General features: G+C 40.2%; 1 protein-coding gene across 2 annotated transcripts in view; it reads right to left on the minus strand.

The window, feature by feature from the left end:
* Positions 1-19,326, minus strand: part of GPC6 (glypican 6) — a 1,123,895-nt gene that overhangs the window by 364,986 nt on the left and 739,583 nt on the right. For both annotated transcript variants that reach the window (XM_081082356.1, XM_081082355.1), the window contains exon 4: positions 1,092-1,257. In XM_081082356.1, the coding sequence (XP_080938482.1) occupies positions 1,092-1,257 (166 nt within the window). The remainder of the gene's footprint in view (positions 1-1,091; positions 1,258-19,326) is intronic.

The following is a 19,326-nucleotide window of genomic DNA, read 5'->3' on the forward strand; positions in this document are numbered from 1 at the left end:
CACCTCCTTTCCTCCCACCTTCTAAAGACTGGAAGGCTGATTCACACTTGTGTGCTTGAAGTGTTCTTTCCCACAGAAAGAGGAAGGAAATTTGCATACTTTACCAACAATATTGAGCTATTTTCATCACAGATGTTTAAGGAAGGAGTTGTTTACTAATATTGAAACAGCACATAAATCACATAGAACAGCTTAGAACTGGTTCCGCTCCTTAAAGCAGATGGGGATTAATACAGTGCTTGAGTTGTTCTACAGAGGCAGCACTCACAGGGGGCACCCTGTCCTCTAGCTGCCCAGGGACCACAGTCTCGCCTCCCCCAGGAACCATGGGATGGGGACATGACCAGAACTTGAAGACTGGACCCTTTCAGAGCAAAGGGTCTGCTGTCCAGGAAGACCCGTGCAGACGCCCTCTACCTTCAGTGAACGAGTTCCAAGGTCCTCCCTTAAAAATCACCCCACCAGCGCTTCGCATACCTGTTCCCCCTAACTCCTTAAACCCTTCCACCGTACATCCTCGGGGAGTTCAGGTATTAAGCCATAGGCTTCCTGTTCTCCTAGCTTAGTGCTCTGCAAATAAAGCAATCGGATTTTCCCACTGCAAAACTCAGCACTCAGTGTTTGGCTCTGCTGTGTTGAGATGGGGGTGGTGGGGGGGGGGGCGGGCAGGGGCAAGGGGATTGTAGGAAACAGTCTACTCCTGTTGGGTTACAATATCTGTGTATCCGGGATTACGTTGTAATGCAAACAAAAAAGACACAGTCCTGTGGATTTCTTTTAGGAGAATCTTTCCTAAGGCTCTCCGAAATTCAACACGGCTACTTTCACCTTCGCAGGGACATCAAGCTAACTCAATACAGCTGCCTTGTGCCATCTTTAACAGGATCGTCCTTCACCATATGAAAGGGAGTCTTACTTTTCAGAATGAAACAAGAAGGAAAATGCAGAACGCTGTTTATACTTTGCTAAATGCTGTTCTGTTTTGTGTTTTTTAAACATCCTCGTGGTCTCCACAAGTCATCACAACTTTGAACCTGCCATCAGACAGGTCCCCACATTTCTGTTTCTGGATGAGTTCAAATGCTCCTTACCTATGAACAGATTCCACTCGGTGTCCAGATCGGCCTGATTTGCCAGACAGCCCTTCATGACATTGAGGCAGTAGTTGTTGCAGGGCCTCACGGTGGGGAGGCCTCGGCAGTATGGGCAATACAGCATCTTCATGAGAGCACGGATGCACCCTGGGGTGGGGCTGACCTGTAGATGTATTAAAAAGAATAGGAAATCAGAAATAAGAAGGGTGAAAGGGTGGAAAAAAGATGTAATTCATTTCATTCTTAAAACAAAAAATCGGTGAAACGGTTCTGGTAAACCTGCAGCATTAGAACAAAGGGTTAAAAGACCATCAGAATCTTAACCCTTTGGAAAACTTGATCTTGAAGCCAGTAATTCTTGTTAAATACTTCTGTTCAGCATAGGAATAATCATTTTTCTTGAAATGTCCTCATCAACATTTTGATATCTATGTCACTGTAATTCAGCCCTAAAAACCTAGACACTGTTTCATTGCAACAGAACGTGAAATGAGATAATGCATGTGAAAGCAATTTACAAAGATAAAAGCCCCATAAAAATGTAGGTATTATTAAAGTTTAATGTGACACCTTTAGACAATTTTCCAACTGGTTATTTGACCCTGTCTCTAAAGGAGGCTGCCAGATATACTTCCTTCGTACATAACTTTTTTAAAAGGATCGATATCAACTTGTCTGGGATTTCTGAGGTGCAGCCCTGCTTAGAGGCAATGGAACTGCCCAGTTTCGGGCCTCTGAAGCTTGGCAGTTCTGGAATTCCGAGGAAATGGATCCAGTGTTGAACGTGAGAAAACCTTGCAGTAATTCAGAGGAGCTACTAACCAACTGACAGTGAGTGCTATTTGCCTCGAACAAGGAAACATCCTAAGTTAATCACTTGTAAGCCAATGAGGCCCTTTTTAGCCTCACTGAAAAATTTGCTTTGATGTCAAGTGGAAAGAATACTCAAAACAGTATGGATCACACACACACACACACACACACACACACACACAAAATACTGAAAGCTCTTTTTCATGATTTAGACACAAACATTATTTTCACATTTATTTGGTTGGTTCCATATAATTTTGGTATTTAAATAAAGTAATTATATGTTGCAGTTCTTGTGTTCTAGATCTGAGAATAAGCCTAACTTGTACCACTTGGACCTCTTGGGGAGTTTCAGTCTTATCAAGTAAACTTGGATCTGCAGATGACATTTACATCTCCAGAACATTCAGATGCTGACAAAGCATAACACCTCTACAAATGTAGGGAAATAAAAGGTGTTTCTGCATAAATGGAAACTTTCAACAACAGCAGCTAATCGCTGCCATTTTATCCTTTTATCTAGAAACCACTTTGGAAGTTCTCAATGCAGGGCTTTGGCTTTTGTAGCATTTTCTTGACTTTATTTTGTATAGGAACACAGTCCCCAATACACTATTTCAGGAAATGAAGAGTTTATTTTATTTAATCAGGCACTGAAAGTTCTAGTTACCCTTTTTGTTTTGTATATTTTTCCAAAACTTTATGACAATTTTCTAACATATAGAAAAGGGAACACCCACATTCCCACTCTTGTACATTTAGTATTTCCTACAACTGCTTTTTCTGACATCTATCTATCCTTCTATTCATCCATTAATCCACCTTATTTCTTACTCACTTTATAGTAATAGCCTTTTGATTTTTACTTTTCCTGGTAATTTAATGTCGACTTTAATGAAGTAGAATTAACATGATTAACATGATAGAAAGTTAGTGCATTATGTACTCCAAATCAAATAAGCGAAGTAAAATATAAATAACCTCTCTTTATTAAAAAAAATTAGAGAATGGTTTAATACCATTAATTCTAAAATTTATTTTCCCAACAATAAAACAAAAACAACAAGGGAGAACAAAAGTAAGGATTGTAATGACTTCTGAACACACATTAGTGTCACCATATCATCTTCAGATGGGTTATTTTGTTGAAAATGACAAACTTTATCCACAATTGAGTAGTATTGTTTTAAAAATTTCTTTTACCTAGATGTATTCCATGCCATTCACAGAAAATAGAGAAAATATTCTGTATTTTCAGTACTGAGTCAATGTGGAATTCCAAATTCTTACACATTTTACTTATTTGGCATGGTTTCAGTCCTAGAAACCTTTGTGCACAGGATTTGGTTTTCCACAGTCTTCCAATGTCTCTCTTGACCCTGATGTCTTTCTCCAGAGACCTACCGATTTTCATGAGCTGCCTAAGTAATTTCTTCCTTTGACTGTTGGATTTTTGGCTTTCTTGACATTGGTATTATATAAGGTTCTGCTTCTTCTCACTCTGTGTGCCAGGGTAAAATCTAGAGCAGTTGTCAATATTTGGGATGCAATGTCCTCATGGACATTGTGGACTCTGTTTCATCATTATAACCTGCACCACTCCGTAAGATACGCACATCATTATACGGTTTTATGATTATGACTTAGGTGCTCAATAAGAGCTTTTTGAATTGAACTCTCTATTGTGTTTCCCCAATTTCTTGGCCATGTTGATATTGAAAGGGGGGAAAAAAAGAACAAGATAGGTTTGTGCACCTAACATTCAATTGTTGTTGCTTTTTAACTTTGCTTTCAAAGGCTATTGATTGCGTTAATTCAAAAGCTTTGCTTTTATATTTTTATTTTTTTATTGTGTTGGAACCAGTGCAATTTCCTCAGTCTGACATTTAAGAAGAGCCTCCAATCAGGGTAGCAAGCAACAGAAAATTGAACAGCTTTAATAACCTAAAAGAACAATGTTGTTCAAGTTAAATGTGGCTCTCTCAGTACTTTTGGAAATGACATTCTTCCTGGTCAAATAAAGGGCATTTGAAGAAGAAAATGGAGAGTGGAGGATCAAAGTTGAAGCTTTAATGTTCACAGACCATAGTTTTTTTGAATTGACACAGCTGCCTGCTTGGATTAAAATTTTAAAAAGTCATCACTTCAAAATTAAGACTTTTAGAAGTCAGTCTCTGAAAAGAAGGTTGTTTTAAATGCCAATTGTGTGAAGGGATATTTTTCTTTTTAAATAATTTATAGTTTTAAAATTATTCTATACCTGCTTTAAAGTCTTATTATTTTGAAATCAATATAGACTCACAAGAAGTTGCAAAAACAGTATAGTCCTGGTTACCCTTCCCTCATCTTCCCTCAATGGCAACGTCTCGTATAGCTATAGTACAATATCACAATGAAGAAACTGAAATTGGCACATTTCATGATTTTTTTCATCTTGCATTCCTCTGTGAATGAATATATATATATATATTCTAGTGTCTATATATATAGTGTGCGTGTGTGTGTACACTTCTATGAGATTTTACTTGATAAATAGATTTTTCTAATGCCACCACAATTGACATACTGAACTTTTCCATTATCAGAAAAGGAATACCTTGTGCTACCTTTACCCACCCACCCCCTGTCCTGTCACCTGGAAATCTATTGCCACTGATCTCTTGTTCATCTCTATAATTTTGTCATTTCAAGAATGTTATTTAAATGGAATCATGTAGTAGTATATAACCATTTTAGCTTTACTTTTTTTTTAAACTGAGTATAATACCCAAGATGTCCATCCAAGTACCGCTTGTATTAATGCTGAGTAGTATTCCATGGTTTGGATGTATTAGAATTGGGGTGAATATTCACTCTTTGCTGTTAGGAATAGTACTTTTCTATTAGGAATAAAGCTTCTATTAGTATCCATGCACAGGTTCTCCAATAAGCATAAGTATTCATTTCCTTGGGATAAATGCTCAGAAGTGCATTTGATGATCCAAATGGTTAGTGCATGTATAGTTTTATAAGAAATTGCCAGGCTATTTTTCAGGCTGGTGGTAGCATTTTACATTTCCACCAGCAATGTCTGAGGGATGCAGTTTTTCCCACATCATTGCCAGTATTTTGTCTTATAACTGTATTTTTTTAATTTAGTTATTTTAATAGGTCTATTATCTACTTTTAAATTTATGCGTTAGTTTCCTCTGAATAATATCCATACCTGTGTTCTAGCCTCAATGAATTCTAGTAAATATTAGATTGATAGTCATTAGCCAGCTGATCTGTGGAAAATACACAAAACTAAAAAATATATACACTTCTGAAAGAGTAGATAAATCTGCAAATTTGGTAAAACCAAAATAAAGGAGACCTAAAAACTAACATTTAGAATTTAGAACAGACTACGGCTCAAACACATATTAGCACAAATCTGTACACTTGGTGGAGTTTTAGAAACAATTTTTTTTACTGAAGAATATTGTGTTTACTTAGCAACAATAAAGAATACAATCATCTTGAGAAACAAAATGTTGAATTTTTTTAAGTTGGCTATATGGATTTTTGATTAAATATTTAAAATGTAGCTGTAGCTTCCTACATATTCAAAGTACACTGGGAAATAAACAAGTGAAAGGATAAGTTGAGATGTTTAGAAAAGTAGTATCCACTTGGTATAAAAAAACACACTGCTTTTAAGTGGAAAAAAAAGTAAGTTTAGATTGATATTATTTTTTGTACTTGTTTGTGCTCTTACATAACTTTTATTAGTATATGCTGTCCTTCACCAGTAGTGACCCGTGTCAAGAATTCACAGTATGGGGAGGAGGGGGAGGAGGGGGGATAGTCAATGGTTCCTACTCCAATATCCTACTTTGGAAAAAGAGACACAAGTTTGTGAGTCAATCATGTAAGAGTTCAATATAAAATCCTTGCTTCTTGGATTTAGTCCTGTTAACTTCCTTTGATGCTGTCTGTATATAATGAATGACTTGTAAATTGTCATTCTTATAGTCAATGTTATAATTAACTAGTTTTGAGAAATACTAATAAAATTTGAGAAATAGTAATATAATTTACTAGAGGCTCAGTGTATGGATTTATGCACATTGAAAGTACATTAATTAGAAGGTGGCTGGTGGGACAGGACTGGGTGAGACAGGCCAGATACGCCCTGGAGCCAACCTCCCCTGGTCCCTCCCCGACGGCAGCTCCTGGGGTGGCACCAGGGCTCAAAGGATGTCTGTGGAGTGAGTGGGGTCCCTCTGGTAGGTGCGGTCCCTCAGCCTGGCCTGTGGGGATCTGGCCAAAACTGGCAGACCGACATCCCCCAAGGGATCCTGGAGTGTAAGAGGGCACTCTGCAAAGTTGCTGTCACTCAGCAGCTCCTATGTTGAGCATCTTCCCCCTGGTGATCTGTGTGTGTCATAGCTACCCTCTAATCTGCTGGTTGCTTAGCCTTTTATATATATACTACAGGCCTGATGCACGAAATTCATGCAAGAGTAGGACTTCCTTCCCCCGGCTGCCGGCACTAGCTTCCCTCTGGCACCCAGGACCTGGGCTTCCCTCACAGCCCTGGCTTCGTCTGGAAGGATATCTGGTTTAATTAGCATATTATGCTTTTATTATTATAGACTAGAGGCCCGGTACACAAAAATTTGTGCACTCAGGGGGGATGGGGGGTCCCTCAGCCTGGCCTGTGACCTCTCGCAGTCTGGGACCCCTTGGGAGATAATGACCTGCTGGCTTAGGCCTGCTCCCGGGTTGCAGAGGGCAGGCCCAATCCCTAGGTGCAGCCCCTGGTCGGGCTCAGAGCAGGGCTGATTGGGGAGTTGGGGCGCCGCCCCTGTCATGCACAAAGTGGGACGTATCGGGAGGTTGCGATGCCACCCTCAGTCACGCTCAGGGTAGGGCCGATTGGGGGGTTGGGGCACCACCCCCCTGTCACACTTAAGGCAGGGTCGATGGGGAGGTTGCGGCGCCACCCCCTGTCATGCACAGAGCAGGGCCAATGAGGGGGTTGGGGCGCCGCCACTGTCACACTCAGGGCAGGGCCGATGGGGAGGTTATGGCTCTATCCTTTCACAAACAGAGCAGGCCCGTTGGGGGGGGGGGTTGGGGCGCTGCACCCTGTCACACACAGAGCAGGGCTGATCAGGGGGTTGGGGCGCCACACCCTGTCACACACAGAGCCGCAGGGCAATCAGGGGGTTGGGGAGCTCCCCCCTATCAGGCACAGAGCAGGGCCGATCAGGGGGTTGGGGCGCCGCCCCTGTCATGCACAAAGTGGGACGTATCGGGAGGTTGCGATGCCACCCTCAGTCACGCTCAGGGTAGGGCCGATTGGGGGGTTGGGGCACCACCCCCCTGTCACACTTAAGGCAGGGTCGATGGGGAGGTTGCGGCGCCACCCCCTGTCACGCACAGAGCAGGGCCAATGAGGGGGTTGGGGCGCCGCCACTGTCACACTCAGGGCAGGGCCGATGGGGAGGTTATGGCTCTATCCTTTCACAAACAGAGCAGGCCCGTTGGGGGGGGGGGGGTTGGGGCGCTGCACCCTGTCACACACAGAGCAGGGCTGATCAGGGGGTTGGGGCGCCACACCCTGTCACACACAGAGCCGCAGGGCAATCAGGGGGTTGGGGAGCTCCCCCCTATCAGGCACAGAGCAGGGCCGATCAGGGGGTTGGGGCGCCGCACCCTGTCACACACAGAGCCGCAGGGCGATCAGAGGGTTGGGGAGCTCCCCCCTAACAGGCACTAAGCAGCGCTGATCAGGAGGTTGGGGCGCCTTCTCCTGTCATGAACAGAGCAGGGTGGATAGGGAGGTTGTGGCCCCGCCCCCTGTCACACACAGAGCCGCAGGGCGATCAGGGGGTTTGGGCACTGCCCCCTGTCACGCTGATCCCGGTCCCGGGAGGCCATGTGGCTCCGCTGATCCCGGTGCTGGGAAGCATATTACCCTTTTACTATATAGGATAGAGGCCTGGTGCACGGGTGGGGACTGGCTGGTTTGCCCTGAAGGGTGTCCTGGATCAGGGTGGGGGTCCCTCTTGGGTGCCTGGCCAGCCTGGGTGAGGGGCGGATGGCTGTTTGCAGCTGGTCACACATCCTTCAGGGTGGGGGTCCCCACTGGGGTGCCTGGCCAGTCTGGGTGAGGGGCTGAGGGCTGTTTTCAGGTTTGCAGGTGACTGAAGCTCCCAACCACTCCTTTTTTTTCTTTTTTCTTTTTATTCTGGGCCAGCTTTAGCTCTGAGGCTTGGATCCAGCTCTGAGGCCTCGGCTGCTGAAAGCAGGTATCTGGTTTGTTTAGGTTCTATAATCGAAATCCTGTTTCAACTCCAGCTCTGAGATCCCGGCTGGCTGAAAGTAGGTTTCTGAAGTTTGTTTAGATTCTATATTTGAAACAATGTTTCAAACTGAAAGCTCAGAGGCCGGCAGCAGCAGGTGGGGAATGTTGGCTTCCTCCGTCACTGAAGCAAGCAGACTCATGTTCGCTTCAAGCTGCCTGGATGCCGGCCGCCATCTTGGCTGGCAGTTAATTTGCATATCGCCCTGATTAGCCAATGGGAAGGGTAGTGGAGATACGACTAATTACCATGTTTCTCTTTTACTAGATAGGATAGACTAGGAGCCCAGCGCACAACATCATGTGGTGCCACTCACCTACCTGCAGCCATGCCATGACACCTGAACCTGTCCACGCAGAGCTCCAGTATGCCTGGCCTAGCCCCCAAACCCTCTGGCCTTCTCTGGCCACTTGAAGCCTTGCCTTCAGTCCCTTGAGTTGCCTCAGGCTGGTCCCACCTTCTCTGGGTGCCTCCCTACATCTGCCCCATCTTCTGAGCAACGCGGCGGCTCTGCCCCGTCATGGCGCAGAAGGAGAGCGTGGAAGCCTCCTGCCTGCTGTGCTGTGCTCCTTCCTGGCAGGTGGCCTGCGGGGCACTCAGAGTGTGAGCGGTGGGTGGCGAAGGACTGGTGAGGGGGGCGCTATGGGCTCTCACCCTAGCCCTCACTGGCACGGGATAGTCCCGCTTCCTCCAGGCGTCTCCCCGCTGCCGTCCTGGAGCAACGCCCCAGCTAATATGCTAATGACCTGGTGGTTACCCATTACGGCGTATCGACCATTAGCATATTAGCTCTTTATTAGTATAGATAATGAAGGTTCCTTGTAAAATAACTGAAAGATAAATAAAATGACATAAAAATAATTGAGCTCATAGTTTGTAACCTTGTGAGTTTTATTGTTGTTATTTGTGTTTCTATTTTAAAAGGCTAAAACAAGATATATTGAAATATGGCAAGGAATACAAAAAGAACCGTTAATAAAGCTGTATTGGGAGATCACACTAAGAATTATCTACGTGGCTAACCATGTGTGTCAGGATGCGATAGCAAATAATTTTTATGTTTTCTAAGTGTGATTTGAGACATCACATATCCTTAACCATATAATCACAATGTATTACAGGTTTTTAATATACTTAAGCTTTCTATATCTGGACTAACATTCATGCATTGGTGCTCATATTAGCAAATACTGTAGTAGCCAATGTAAAATAAGACTGCCTCTTAAAATATGTTTAAAAGCAAGAAAATGTGAAAGTTCTAAGATTATATTTATACACAATAAAAATATACCCAGTAAGTGTTTGTATGGAAATAATATAGTCAAATTAATAAAATAACCACATTTATTTTCTACTCTGAAGAGAAAAACAAGTTAATTGTAACTAATTTAAATTCAAAATGTGTTATTTTGAGCAAGGTCAAGGCCATTCTCCACAGTTTCTAATCTATAGTCATATTAAATGAGGAGATGTTCCTACTCATCATCTCAACATATCACCAGATTCTGAAGTGTATTTTATTTTTTAAAATTGATTTTAGAGAAAGAGAAAAAGGGAGGGAAAGAGAGAGAGAGAGAGAGAGAGAGAGAGAGAGAGAGAGAGAGAGAGAGATTTGTTGTTCCACTTATTTATGCATTCACTGGTTGATTCTTGCAAGTGCCAGTGATTCAGGTACAGAAAGAATAGGGTAAGTTCTACAACCTTAGCATTTGGGGACAATGCTCTAACTCACTCAGTTATCCTGGCTGGAGTCAGGGCTGAAGTATCTTTTATATTCCAAGGATGATTAAATTATATTCAAAGTGGTTTTCCTGTTAAATAATTTTAATTTTTTTTTCTTTTTGTTACCAATCAGTAACCTGTATGTAGGCTTTGTAGTAAGATCATGAAAACTTAAATTTGTTTCTCCTTTGTTTACTCATACAACTTCCATTTATCCAACCTTTATGGGTATGAATATATAGACCTTGGACCAGAGTTGGGATTTTTGGAATACATTCACTTCCAGATCATTTCAGGGAAGTAGTTATTTGTCTTGGGTATGTGCAGTATAAAGGAAATCCATAAAGGGGCATTTAGCTCTGAATTGGGAAGTAGGTATTGACAGAAATGGCTTCTGAAGGAAGTCATGTAACAGATGGTTGTGAGATAAGCTTGGCAGATAAGTGACATCACAGAAATGTTGGAGTAGGAAATGCCAAGAATCAGTCCTTTTCACTGAAGCAACCAATAAACTAGTAAAAAACCAAACAAACAAAAAAAACAACAAAAAAAACCCGACAGAATCAACTTTCTCAGAACTCAAATCAAATTTAAAAATACATACCAAAAAAATCAGCAGCCAGGAGAGTGCTTAATAAAGAAAGAAAATGCTAAATTCAGTTAAAAAGCATTGCTAAATCTCATGTCTCAAGAAATTTTAAAAGATAGCCATCATACTAAATATTTTCTCTGAACCACAATGAAACTACACTAGAAAGCAATATCAGAAGAAAGCTAGGAAATTCACAAATATGTGGCAATTAAGCCACATGCTCTATACAACCAATAGGTTAAAAAGTAATCACTAGGGAAATTTGAAAATACATCAATGAATGAAAACACAACATAAAATAATGATTGCCATAGATGCCTATATTAAAAGAGAATATCACAAATCAATTACCTAATTGATTACCTTAAGGAACTAGAGTAAACTAAAACCAGAGCTAGCAAATAGAACAAAAATAATGAAGATTAGGTGGAGACAAACAAAACTTTAGTTTTATTTGTTCTTCTTTTTCTAGTTTCTTAAGATATAAAGTTAGGTTATTGATTTGAGATCTTTCTTCTCCCAGAAGTCAGGAAAGAGACATGGGATAGTCTCTCTCTCTGAGACTTCAGAAGGAATCAATTCTGTTGACACCTTGATCTTGGACTTCTAGCCTCCTGAACTGTTAGAAAATAAAATTCTGTTTTTTAAAATCACTCAGCTTGTAGTGATGTGTTATTATTGCCTTAGGAAAGTAATTCATACACCAACAAACTAGATAATCTTGATGAAATGGGCACATGCCTAGAAACAAACAATCTGCCAATACTGAATCATGACAAATTATGAAATAGTATTAGACTTATAACAAGTAGAGATTGAATTGGTAATTAAATGCCTCCAAACAAAGAAAAAGCCAGACTTCACTGGCAAATTCTACAAAAACATTTAAAGCCTTAACAAAATTCCTTCTTAAACTCTTCCAAAAAATAGAAGATGATGAAATATTTCCTAACTCATTCTAATAGATCAGCATTACCTGATACCAACGCCAGATAAAGACATAATAAGGCACGAAAACTAAGACTGATACCTCTTAAAAACGTAGAGGAAAAAATCTTTAACAACAAACTAGCGAATGGGATCCAACAGCTTATTAAAACATTATACACCATAACCATGTGGGATTTATCCCAGGAATGCGGAGGTGGTTCAACATAAGAAAATCAATCGATGTAGTTCTCTGTATTTGGAGAACAAAGAAACAAAAACAACATGGTCATTTCAACTGATGCAGAAAAGCTTTTGACAAAATCAACACTTTCATGATAAATTCAGACAGAAAACTAGGAATAGAAGTGAACTTCTAAACATGATAAAGAGCATTTGTGAAAAACATACAGCTGGCATCATACTCAATGGTGGAAGACTGAAAGAAATTTCCCTAAGATCAGGAAAAGGACAAGGAGGCCTTCTTCAGCCAGTGTTATTCAAAATCATGCTGAAAATGTTAGCTGGAGTCATTAGGCAAAAAAATAAAAACTAAATAAATAAATAGTATCGAAGTTTGAAAAAGGAAAGAATTAAATCTATATTTATTTACAGATAGCATGATACTATATATAGGCAATCTCAAAGTACTCACATACAAAACAACAAAATAGACAAAAAGTGACTAGAGCTAATAAATAAGTTTAGCAAAGCTGAATCAACACACAAAAATCCACTTTGTTTCTATACACTAGCAGTGAACAATCTGAAAAGAAAACTAAGGAAACAATTCCATTTACAATAAATCCAAAACAAGAGAATACCTAGTAATAGAAGGTGGTAGAACTTCTAAAACACTGGTGAACTAAATTAAAGAAGACCTAAATAAGGGAAAAACATCCTGTGTTCACGTATTGAAAGACAGTATTGTTAAGACAGCTACCACTCACAGTAATTTCCAGATTCATTGCAAATCTTATCAAAATTCAAATAGTTTTTTCTTGCAGAAGTAGAAAAGCCAATCCTCAAATTCAGATGGAGTTGCAAGGGGCCAAAACAATGTCGAAAAATAGAACAAATTTGGAGCACTCACACTTCCTGGTTTCAATACTACAAAGTGAAAGTAATCAAAACATTGCTACTCTCCAGCACTTCTAGTTCTTGGTACTTAATTAAAAGATTTAAAAACAAGCTCTAGAAAAAATATTTTCACAACATGATTCTCAATAACAAAGAGTTGAAGAACAACCTAAATGTTCATTAGCTAATGAATAGATAAAGAAAATGTGACTTTATACATTCAGTGGAATATTATTCAGCTTTTATTTTTTAAATATGTTTTTATTGATTTTAGAGAGAGAGGAAGAAAGAGGGAAAGAGAGAAAGCTAAAGACAGAACTCTTAATTACTAAAAAGAAACTATATTTAGCCATGTAGTTACATAAATATTAACCTTGAATTAGGTGATACCAACATTAGTTTGATGGGCCTGACATGAATGATCTGACAACATCTTCTCTTGAGAAGTCACCTATTATTATTTCAACTGTTGCTGAATGGTGGCTTGGTGAAGATAAATTTCCATGCATACAATCAGAAAACCTTTGGGCCTTTGGATGTTGATTGAATATTTGAATAGATATACATGTAAATCAACACATGTATGCTCTAAAACTATCTTCTCTACATTGTGTACCCTTGAGAGAGAACATAGATAGGAGGGAAATGATTATGAATTAAAAATCAGAGCATAAAGGAAAAATTTTCCCTATATCAGTGGTCGGCAAACTGAAGCTCGCGAGCCACATGCGGCTCTTTGGCCCCTTGAGTGTGGCCACAAAGTTTTAATCACACTGTATGTGCACGCCCGCACGTGGTATTTTGTGGAAGAGCCACACTCAAGGGGCCGCAGTTTGCCTACCACTGGCCTATATGAATGACAAATGTTTATAGCACCATTGTGATAAAAATTCAGCCTATTTTAAAAAATGTATATACTTAATTAGAACTTGCACAAGGCTTATGAAGCATTTGAAAGCCATGTCAGTTCTTGTCATATTATGTCACAATGTCAATGTTACCTAGATCTAGTTTCTATATTTAATTTCATTCCTTAAAACAAATAAAACTGCCATAGAAATCAGTGGATGCATGTTATTATTCACTTGATAGACTGGAATAGTTCCAAATAGCACTTAAATAAATTACCCACACACATGCACACAGAATGGATATGTTTCATCCATTAGAATGAAACATCCCTTTCCACAAGTTAAACACATATTTCACAGGGCTTTCTAATGTGTTTACCCAATAGAGCACAACACCATTTTAATTCTACCTTACTCTATCATTATGAGGTCTTGGTGATAATGACTTCTATTTGGGCAGTCTGCTTGACATTCTGAACTTCACCCAAATGTAAATTTTCAAAATGTGAACACAGGATGTAAAATAAGATCCCTAAGTGTCTCACCAGGGAATAGTTGTCTTCTCCAGTTAGAAATTATAGCTTAAATATTACTTCATTTGGAAGAAACCTTTTAACAATGACTTTAAATGTGAGTCATTGATGTGATAATCCACTTTGGTAAAAGCTATGAATTTCAAGCCTCTGTACACTGGTACTAACATATTTATAATGTATGTGCTTTGGCATACACACAATATGCTTTTAAAGTAAGGGGATGTGACATTATCAAGAATATAAAATCCAATCAATTATTCTCTCAGAACATGTACAACTTTAAAAACCTAGTATAAGCAGAGCTGGCATATGGTGGGAGATGAATAATATTGAACTACATCTGATATGCACAGGAAACTAGACAAATATCATATTGTGGTGTTTTGTAATTTTTGATGAAGAACATACGGGTGTGGAATTTTTGTTAATTTTACCTATCAATCTATTGATATCTATCAACGGTTTTCCTTGAACAACAATATGCCTTCCTGTCTTTTCATTAGGATTAGTCATTCCATTTCCTAATGAGTCCTGCATGAGAATCCCCTGGCTCAAAGCATCAATGTATTTCCATAGAAAATTCTCATTCTTCACTTCATCCTGCAATGGGCCAGCATGAACTTTTTCTGAAAAAGTCATGAGTTGGAGGAAAGGGAACAATGGTAACGTCAGTTTAAGGGAGATTGATTACACAACACAGTTTGGCCATTCTCTAATCAGTTGGCTAACAAATGAGTCCTGGACTGTCATCAGCAAAGAAGAAAACATTACTTGGAAATTCCTACAGGCATGGGGAAATTTGATTGGGAAGAGATCCTCTAAGACAGCCCAGTGGTATCTCTACCCTTCAAAAAAAAAAAAAGTAATAAGGGACCAAAAAGCTAAGATGGGGACCTTTGAGAACACTGTACCCAAAAACATAGTTTATTTTCTCCTCTTCTTCCAGTACTAATGCAATGAATGAAATAATTCCCAAGTCCATTCAATAAATACTCTCCACTGCGTGAGGTGCTGTAATGAAAATAAATGGTGGATTTCAAAGTTACCAGGGAGCAAGATCCACAGCTGAGAAAGGACAGGAGAGAATTTCCTGGGGTTCAAATGAATGTCCAAGTAACAGAGAGCCAGTGACCGGCGGGAAGCTAACCATAAGAAACTCTCAGCAGAACTGGGGAAGCACAAAGTGGAGAAAAGGGAAGGCACAAAGTGAATTATTAGGAACATGGAAAGTTCAGCAACTTTGGACTACCCATGGATTTAATGTTTCAGTTATTTTTATCTTATAAACATCTTCTAAGAACAACTTGTTAAGAGTCTACACAGATTATTAGGCATATGATGGCTTTCAGTGTATAACCAAGAGTTCTGGGAATAGGTAAGGGAGAGGAGAATATATCAACAAAAGCAAAATTCCATGAAATGGATCATAGGAGTATTTGTAAAAGAGTGATACAATAATAATATTTCTAATTTTCTGTGTTAATGCAGTTTAAAAGATTATTCCTCAAATAACACAGGGACAGTTGAAGGGGCTTACTTTAAAGGATGAAAATAATGTGTAAATTATGGCATATTTGATACAGAAATAAGCAGTCGCACTTTAACAGTGATAACTTAAAAAGAATGATGACATGTAAGGAGAAGTAACTAAATTTTCTAGTCATCTTACCTAACATTTCTAAATTGTTTTCCCCTAAAAAAAAAAGACAATTCCATGGCCCTGATGCACCTGTCCCTCCTGACAGGTTTTGGTATAAATGAAGTATTCTGAAAAAGTTAAATCATGATAATTTAGTAATAAATATAATTTCATGTAGCTGGTTACTATATTGCTGATTTTATACACATTTTGAAAACTTCAGGACCATTTGTGGGTGGTTAAGATTTTTTTATTCATTTTTTTGTAGCCCCTGAATACTTATTAGGGGTACTTGCTCAATAATACCATTTTTAAATGAAAAATTATATTAGACTCATGTTACTTCAATTCCTGGTGAAAATTCCAGAAATGTCATCCACCATTATTTCCTACATTTAAAAATGACTTTATAAAACCACTGATTAAGTTTTAGGTCAAAGCTGAAATGACCATGTTAAGTACAATTTTACTGAGTTGTAATGATATTTTCCACATTGTCCTAGGTCCTGCAGATAACAAAAAAATATTTTATGAATGTTTTCAATGAGATTTTTACACTTAAATACTAATATTACATAATTGACATGTTATTGTAAACATACAAATCTAATAACTGAATTGATTAGTTGATTGCTTCTTACCATGGGAGTGATAAAACTTAAAGAAAGATTCCTCTTAGAGATAGAGATAGATATAGAGATAGAGACAAAGATAGAGAGAAAGGGGGAGAGAGAGAGAGATTGAAAGCAGATGACATCAACTAATGTGATTTAGGATATACTAATTCATTGAGTATCTACTACTCTGGAACCAACCTGGACAGCTACCAGGTAAACAGTACTAGGTAAACAGAAGTGCTCCTCACCCCAAGTAGTGCCAAACTTCTTAAAATTATGACATACTAGAGGCCCGGTGCACAAATTTGTGCACAGGTGGGGTCCCTTGGCCTGGCTGGCAATCAGGGCCATCTCTCCCAGTCCTGATAAGGGCCAATTGGGACCTGCCAGCCGGGGGAGGGTCCATGGGAGGTTAGCCAGCCAGGGGGAGGGAAGTTGGCTGTGGGAGTGCACTGACCACCACGGGGCAGTTCCTGCATTGAGCATCTGTCCCCTGGTGATCAGTGCACATCATAGCGACTGGTTTTTCAGTTGACCTGTTTTAATGGTTACTTAGGCTTTTATAGTAATAGATTATATAAGCAAATAAACAAGTACTTTCTTTTTATAAATGTAAAGAGCAGACTTGTAAAGAATAAAATAAGGATACTGCCTGAAACATTACAGTGGTAAGGAATGGCTTTTCTTTGGAGATATTACAGTAAGAGCTATGGGTAAGAAGCAGTAACCCTACCAAATTTAAAGAAAGTCATCTCACAGTTCACATGTTGGCATAGTTCGTTCCAATCATTTGTCCGTGTGTGTGTGTGTGTGTGTGTGTATGTGTATTACAATTTAGAGCATCTTCCATATCATGCTTTTTTTCTCTCCACTCAGCATATCAAGAGCAATTTCTCACAAAGTATCCTATCTAATAATAGAGAAACATGGTAATTAACCATAACTTCACTACCCTCCCCATTGGCTAATAAGCAAGATATGCAAATTAACTGCCAGCCAAGATGGCAGCTGGCAGCCAGGCAGCTGTCGTGAACAGGAGGCTTGCTTGCTCCAGTGATAGAGGAAGCCAAGGTTCCCCGCCTACCACTGCCAGCCTCTGACCTTGCACTCTAAGCAACTATTTTGCAATTATAGAAGTTAAACAAACCCCAGAAACCTGCTTTCAGCCATCAGAGCTGGAGCGAACAGAGTCGCAACAGTGTTACAATTATAGAACCCAAACAAAACCAGATACCTGCTTTCAGCAGCTGAGGTCTCAGAGCTGGAGCTGAGCCTCACAGCTAAAGCCGGCTCTCAGCTCCAGTGACAGCCATAGAAGGTAAATAAATCCCAGAATAAAAAGAAAAGAAAAAAAAGGAGAGGGTGGGAGCTTCAGTCACCTGCAAGCCTGAAAAAGGTCCTCAGCCCCTCACCCAGACTGTCCAGGCACCCCAGTGGGGACCCCCATCCTGAAGGGGGTGTGACCAGCTGAAAACAGCCCTCAGCCCCTCATCCAGGCTGGCCAGGCACCCAAGCGGGACCCCCACCCTGATCTGGGACACCCTTCAGGGCAAACCAGCTGGCCCCACCCGTGCACCAGGCCTCTATCCTATATAGTAAAAGGGTAATATGCAAACTGACCCTAACAGCAGAAAGACTGGGAATGACTGGTCACTATGACACACACTGACCACCAGAGGGCAGACGCTCAATGCAGGAGCTGCCCTCTGGTGGTCAGGTCGCTCTCACATGGGAGGAGCTCTGCTCAGCCACAAGCTAGGCTGATGGCTGCCAGTACAGTGGTGGTGGTGGGAGCCTCTCCTGCTTCCTCAGTAGCGCTAAGGATGTCCAAATGCAGTTTAGACCTGCTCCCCGCTGGCAAGTGGACATACCCCGAGGGCTGCCGAGCTGCCAGAGGGATGTCTGATTGCCATCTTAGGCCCAATTCCCTGGGGAGTGGGCCTAAGCCAGCAGGTGGTCATCCCCTGAGGGGTCCCAGACTGTGAGAGGGCACAGGCCGGGCTGAGGGACCCCCTCCCCCCAAGTGCAAAAATTTTTGTGCACCGGGCCTCTAGTTTTTTCATGAATGTTTTCAGTGATATTTTCTCATAGAGCTCGCATTATTTTATCAACCAGTTAAAACATCTCTTTCCATTGTTATAGTACATACTATTTTGGAAAATATCTTAGTTTGTAAATACCTGTATTTCAGATTATTCTCTAGGATAGATTCCTAGAGTTGAAATTACTGGATAAAACATATGAATAAACATACAGTAGTATCTGGTACATACTATGATTTCTGTAGGTAATTATCACAGGTATTCTTACTAAAATTGTTACAATTTTATTTTTAAAATTAAAATTTTAACATAAAAATTATCCCCCTAACCACATATATGGAGTACATTGGTAATTAACCTTGTTGCATATTATAAATTATGCTTTTAGGACAGGGTCTTAGCTTCTGTAACTTAAAAGAACTAATTTAGCGTCTAGAGGCACCCTACTTTGTTAATGGTGAAAAGCTTAAATACAGGTAAAATGGGATTTTACCATATCTTTTGGTCAGCATTTTCATTACCTTTGGCTCCCTGATATTAATGTCTATATAAAGTAGAGGAATATTAAATGTATTTAATACACTCAGGAAGAACAACTGATCTTTTCAAGTCCTTCTTGAAGTCTCAGGGTTTCCCTTCTAAATTTTAATTGGCATTCATTTTAAAACCTTTTCTCTCAGATTTCATCAGGATGGTCATGGTACCATAAGATATTTGATTAATAGAAAACACATTTTCCTTTATATTATGCACTAGAGGCCTGTTGCATGAAGAGATTCATGCAATAGGCCTTCCCTTCCTCTGGCTGCCGGCACCGGTTTTCCTCCTCCGGCACCTGGGACCCAGGTCGTCGCTCCTCTGGCCGGAGCCATCAGTCTTCGCTGCTCCGGCTGGATCCTTCAGTCTTTGCTCCGCCCCTTTGTGCCTATGTATGCAAATTAACCGCCATCTTTGTTGGGTTAATTTGCATACTCTTCTGATTGACTGGCAAGCGTAGTGGAGGGATGGTCAATTTGCATGTTTGTCTATTATTAGGTAAGATAGAGGCCTGGTGCACATGTGGGGGCTGGCTGGTTTG

This window comes from Myotis nattereri, assembly GCF_964212035.1.
Source record: "Myotis nattereri genome assembly, chromosome: 2".
Taxonomy (NCBI): domain Eukaryota; kingdom Metazoa; phylum Chordata; class Mammalia; order Chiroptera; family Vespertilionidae; genus Myotis; species Myotis nattereri.